The following is a 6679-nucleotide window of genomic DNA, read 5'->3' on the forward strand; positions in this document are numbered from 1 at the left end:
AACGCGCAAAACGGAGGGGAAGGGTTAAGTGTTGGGGGCAAGGGGTGAAATGGGATTGGGCCTAACATTACCGTGCACTTATCTCCGTTTGAATGGCCATGTAGCCCTAACACTTCACCCTACCCCTCCGTCTCAACAGCAATCGGGACAACCCTACCCCTAGACGTGAACGCGCAAAACGGGGGGGAAGGGTTAAGTGTTGGGGGCAAGGGGTGAAATGGGATTGGGCCTAACATTACAGTGCACTTACTGTACAGGCTTACTGTATACTGTACTATATAGGCAAATAAGTGAAATGAATGCTAGTAAATTTAAATGCTGCCATTAATATTTGACACAATATGCTAAGCATCCTCAGCAAATCACACTCAGAAAAGGCGGGGCTCTCTGATCTGATGTCATACTGCCCTCTTGTGGTGAGCTGCGATCTCAAATTAGCTTACATTACAGTTCTTTAGTGAGTGTTCGTGTGTGTCTGTGTGCTGTTTCAGATTTGTCCAATCTCCAGTAGACTGACAGGAGCTTGTGACCCAGACTTTACTAAGCACCCACTCATCAGGTAAATATATGCCTCACAGTGACTCTACACTTCCTGCACCTGCCTTAGACCTACATAAAACTAATTTTGTAACAACTACGATGATATAGCATCAAATTGTTGACTTGTGGTCAATAGAAAATGAAGCCAGTAGAGCTCTGGGGTCTCTGCTGTTTTTACTTATGGGAAAAATGAATGCACCCTGTAGTAAACAAAAGTGTAGATGTCACCAGGTTCACTGAAACATTGTCATAAAGCATATGAAAGACTAATATTGCTACATGCAGTCACATGCAACAGTTTGAAAGCTAAACTTTTACATGCTGCTGGATATTACACTACTCTGCACTGAAGACTGGCACTGGGACTCACAAAGACCAGCAGGCTTTGTCAGGAGTGGTAGTAAAGTGGCTTTTGTAGTAGTTCTGTAATTGTGTTTAAGTGTATAGTTGTGGAAAACCTGAGTGGCTGATTCTTGTCACTTGCTAATTATGCTGGTTATTAATCCAAGTTGGTTTACTCTTGAGTTTAAATACAAGTGTGTTACTAGTGATTAAAAATGATCTAAAATTATTTTATTTTATTTAATTATCCCAACTACCCTCTGCACCACCATGCCGTCCTGAATTAAACATACAATATGGCCTGTGTGAAAGCTATGTCACATTTTACATGTTTTTCCCAATATGTTAAAACTCAGCAAATAAATAGAAACTGTGCACTTAAAATTGCAGAAAATTTTCATATTTAAATTAGTTCTCTGTAGAGAATGTGTTCACTTGTTTTCACTTACAAAATCAACAGAACATTTCATTTGACTAGGGGTGACCTCAGATTGTTCAAACAACAGCATGCAGTTACTAACTAATACATGAAGTGTGGATGAGGTCTGAGCTAAGAGTCTAATTAAGAGTCTTTAAATTTTAATGCCATTTCCTCATTCATTGGGTTGGTTAGGTCTACTGTAAGCATCCGGTGGACCACTCGCTTGACTTTTTTTGCTGCTGCTTCTTTGGTCTGTGCAGGTTCAAGGAGGACAAGGCAAATTTCTCTCTGAACACAGATGACCCAATGATCTTCAACTCCACCTTGAATCGTGATTACCAGATTGTGAAGAAATACATGGGCTTTACAGAGGAGGAGTTTATTCAGCTGGTGAGAGACTGTTACTCTTCTACAAAGGCTTTCTCCTTTTTCAGACAGAACAAGCATTCTGTAGTACATCTGTCAGCAGTTTAGGTCTAAAATACTTAAGAGGCTGTTGCCAATCTCTATCCCAGTGTAAATACCATTGGTTAGGAGCGTTCACATTGTGATGATAAAGTTGTTGAATTGCTCAGGCCTGCTGGTTCATCGCAGTAGACACTTCACTGGGTAAATAAATAATTGATTTAGTACAGAGACTTGCACTGTATTCACAAAGACTTTTCAATATCCATCAGAAAAATGCATTTATATGCATTAGTGGTTTGTTGTGGGCGGAGATCGATGTAAGTGGGAAGCTCATGCAAATGTGAAAGCTTTTTAGAGCTGGGTTTTACAGCTCTGAATATAAGCCACTACCAGTCATTCATGTCTCCTCAGTTTTGTTCAATATCAGTGTGACTGACTGACACCCTGCCCCAAACCTATAATTCTGTGTCTCCTATTGGCACAAGTACGCACCGTCAAGAGCTTAACTCAGGAGAAATTTTTCAACAACACAGTGTAATTTATGCACATGGCCATAGTCGGTACCTGTCGCTCTACAGGGCACGGTGGGTAATGCACTTATCCAGAGAAAATTCTCTCAAAATAATGTTGAAATAATTATCCTGGGAAATTTGTCTTGAGATAATCATCTTGAAATAATTAATTTGAGAAAAACAATCTAAAGTAATTTTGCAGGTGAACATTTTTTTTTAAATCCTTTATAGAAAAGCCCATGTCACCACCCCCCCATGTCCTTTTGGGGATCTGCATTTTCACATCATATCTTTTAGATCGACAACAGCAAGCTTGTAAACACTGATACAAGTGTAAAAATGAACCTAAACTTCTAGTTTATCGACACACTGCGGCACATTGTAGTGTAGCAGCGCTTCGTACTATACCTCCTACATGACGCTATGCAATGGATGCATGGCTCGGAGTGTCCGGTGTGCAGTGGCCTTTAGTTTTAAGTTACAATAAGTCTTTAGCCTTCAGTTACAGTGAACCTTAAGTTAAAAATTGTTCCTCATCACAGCATGATGGATGTGTGACATGAGTTTGACTGTTTTACAGAACCTGAATGCAGCAAAGTCCTGCTTCCTGCCCGAGAAAGAGAAAAAGGATCTCCTGAACCAGCTCTATGAAGCTTACGGCATGGTGAACAACACCAGCTTCTAGATGGAACTCAAATACATACACAGCAGAAACTTCCAGTAGCTCAGACAGAGCTAAGATAATGGGAAAGGCCCCATCTTTCAAAGTTTACCCTACTTGAATACTACTTTTCATTTCCTTAACAATTTGTGAATCACAGACTGCAACGTCTAAGGGAATGAATTCCAAATAATGGGTCGATTTTGATGAGCCAGCCCTTAATAGGCATAACACAGGTATACATATGAACGCCTTACTGAGGCATCTTCAGCATCTTGGCCTAGAAGTAAGCAACATGGTTCCCATTGAATTAACCATTATCCTCCTGCCTTGTGACTGCAGTGCAGACGCAAGTGCAGTTCCAGGGAATACAGTATTGAAGAAATGAATTGTATTAGAGTAAATCCAGTTATCACCAATTAGTAATGTGCACATTAAGTAATGATAATTGGTGGGTACTGGTTTTTAACTCAGATTATCCATAACAGTCCTTGGTTGAAATATTTCTTTCAGCATAACATGCTGGGTATGTTTTCCATATTGGTACAATACTGGGGTAGTTCACATTAGTTTACCATAAAAGAGGCTGGAGATAAATGGTATTACATTTACACTAACTTACTGTGAATACCCTGGTTTAGAGCTCAGGCATTGTGACTGAGAATTGTACTAGCATTTATAGACACAATGTATTGTATGTCTTTCTTAATTCATTCATGTATGTAAAGCATTATATTATTGATCTTAAAACAGCATATGCACACTGCAGCACCCTGACTCACAACAAGAACTATATAGGGAAAATATGGACTGCTGGATTTAGCATGAATGCTTGTTTTCTGAATTTGGATTAAGGCTAGTCCACTGTCAGTGGAGATCCTCTATTGCTAGTGCTTTTTAGTGCAAGACAAGGCTTAAGCAGTGCCCAGAACACTGATGAACTAACTGTGACATATACAGTGCCTATATCAGGGGTCACCAGTCTGAGCCACGAAGGCCTAGGACATTCCAACCAAGAAGGAGCCCCCCTCAAATATAGTACTGTGCAAACATCAGAGACTACCCTTTATTTCATTTCTAGTCAAAAAGAAAACATATTTCACTGCAAATTACACAGAAGCCTTAACAGCTAAATACTTTTAGTATTACAGCTGCCATTCTTTTCAGAAGAAGAAATCTGCAGGGATATTTTTCACAACTCCAACATTCGGTCTTAGAAGTTGTTTATATAAGTAATCACAAACACATTCAGTGATGTTGAGGTCTGGGCACTAGAGTGGTCAGTCCATTGTTCTGAGAAGCCCAGCAGCTTCCTTGTTTATTCTTTATTTCTTTTTCTCAGTGAGGGCTTCTTGACAACTACATATTTCAGATCCACAGCGTTGAGTTGTCATCTCACAGTGAAAGGATGGAGAGAAACACCTGTGGATTTTTCAGATCAGAAGCAAGAGTGGAGCTTGATTTTCTCTACCAGCTCTTGGACGGTAGTATTGGTTTTTTTTTTAAACATCCATTTTTTCACTTTGACCAAGATAAATGGATTATATCCAATATTCTCAGAAATATCTCCTAAAACAAATAACATGTACTGGCCATTTTGGCTGGAAATTAAATAAATGAGGGGTGGTCTTTGACTTTTGCCCAGTACTAGAACTAATTAAATGTAGGAAGACTTGAGATCAACTGATTAAACAAGTGGAATGAGGTGCGCTTCTGCTTGATTGAAAACCTGCATCCACACCAGCCCTTTGCAAATAACAAATGGTGACCCCTGACCTATATAACCTATGTATCCTCCTGCTAGTAACCTTGTTTTGCAGTCATATATAAAGACCTTTGCTGGGTAATAACTTGGGGTCATTGTCCCCATAATGTCATCATAATTGTGTTGTACTTCCTTATCTCAACAGCAGGTGGCAGACTGGACTTGATGACAAATTAAAGGACTGACACATATTACAGCTGTGAGTGGCTTAAGATGCCTCATACAGTTAAGATTTTTGAATTACACACACCAGCCACTTTATTAGAGGCACTTACCTTCTCCACATTGCTGGTGTACAGTTAGAGACTGTAGCTCATCTGTTTATGCATAGTTTGTGTTATCTGTCCTCTAACCCTTTATCGGTGGTCAGTTTCTGCCCACAGAGCTGCTCTTGGTTAGATATACTCCTGTTGCTAATAATGCTCTTCTACCCAAACAATATTTGGTCAACAGTGGTCCTGTGGTCAGAAAGTGGCCAATGATGAGTGGGGTCGAGGGTGGCTGACAAAATGCATGAACCACCGTCTGTAATTGCACATCTGTATAGTGAAGGTAGGTGGACCAGAGGATGGAAGTACAATGTTCTGTTTTCTAATGAAGTGGATGGTGAATGGACATTCGTTTTATTTAAAATGTCATTTTTTTTCTTTTTACATTTTGTTTTGCATATGCAACTTTATGAACTGTAAATGGGAGAGCTGGGAGGGAGGGACTCAGGACTGGTCTTTTAAAAACATCACTAAGAGCCATGCCATTATGGCAGACTTACAATACAAATGTTTTTGCATCTTACATTTTTTCTTGTGTACTCATTTTGTATTGCTGGTGGTGAAAAAAAACAGATGTTGTTTTAATGACTATTTTAGCACTGGGCTGGAAGATAAATACCCAGCACTCTCGAAAGCATTCTGTGGGTTGACATGGTGGTTTTCAGCATAATTGCAAGGTTGCTTAGTGCTCTTTCCCTGAATTCAAGAAGACAGAAACCAAATGCCTCTGAAAGTTCCCTCCCGAATCTCGTCTCCATAGAGATCCCTCCTACAAACACACCCCCCATAGACTGGGGTCGAGACCGGGGCCTTAATTTGAATCGCGATTTGACGGTTTAATGCCCACAAGACGCTCAGCCCCTGCATGTTCTGTGGCATGCTGAAACAGAATGAGAACGGAAGGAGTTTTCACGTTCTAAATGCCACAAAAGCACAGATCAGACAGAAAAGGGTGTTGCAGACTCATCACCTTATAATCAAAGACAATGCCAGACACTGACAGCAAAAGGCCATTGTAAGTCTAATTATAAGTCTAATTAAATGATGCGCCTTTTAGACTGGAATTAGCCTGGAAGGCCACAACAATTTGTATCCAGCATGGCATTCCAAGTTAAAATAATGCCACAGAGGACTTCAAGTACATACTTTCATATACATTTTACTATATTCAATTATACTGTTATTTACTTTCCTATACTCAGTCAGCTCTAGTTAAAGAGTTAAAGGTGTTGCCACCATCATAGACTTTCTGTAATTTTCTTTTTTTTTATATGCACCATTTAAAAACATCAGATTTTCTTTTATGATGCAATGATCAACAGAATGGTCGAAAATTACTTGAAATAGAAGCCACACACACACACACACACACACACACACACACACACACACACACACACACACACAGTCGGTTCACATCGGACACATTTCTGAAGCATTTTTAGTTGCCTGTCTGACAGAGCAGATGAACACCTTTCTAATCTGCATTTCAATCCACACCAGCTCCCCTAGACGCTCTTCATAATGTGAGCCCTCCTGACCTGCCGCGTTTTGTTTATTTATTTCACAATTGAAGTATAAACCGGGCTTGTCTTAATTATTACTTAATCGCTTTATCTGAATTCTTGACATCATTTCCACAGTTCTTAGCTTTTACAATCATGTTTACATGGTAAAAAACAAAATGTGAATTGGGTGCATTTTCATCCGTTGGGTTGAGGCAACATAACTAAATAAATAAATAAAAAGAAGCAGAAAACA

The 6679-nt window shown here is 39.6% G+C and overlaps 1 protein-coding gene across 1 annotated transcript in view; it reads left to right on the forward strand.

Annotated features, from left to right (window-relative positions):
• The window catches only part of ada (adenosine deaminase), a 42101-nt gene extending 37258 nt beyond the window's left edge, over positions 1 to 4843 (forward strand). Inside the window, exons 9-11 of the mRNA XM_017694312.2 lie at positions 492 to 559; positions 1564 to 1693; positions 2804 to 4843. Of these exons, the coding sequence (XP_017549801.1) occupies positions 492 to 559; positions 1564 to 1693; positions 2804 to 2908 (303 nt within the window). The 3' untranslated portion in view covers positions 2909 to 4843. The remainder of the gene's footprint in view (positions 1 to 491; positions 560 to 1563; positions 1694 to 2803) is intronic.
• Positions 4844 to 6679: the final 1836 nt, after the last annotated feature.

The sequence above is a fragment of the Pygocentrus nattereri genome, chromosome 9, assembly GCF_015220715.1.
Source record: "Pygocentrus nattereri isolate fPygNat1 chromosome 9, fPygNat1.pri, whole genome shotgun sequence".
In the NCBI taxonomy this organism is placed as follows: Eukaryota; Metazoa; Chordata; class Actinopteri; order Characiformes; family Serrasalmidae; genus Pygocentrus; species Pygocentrus nattereri.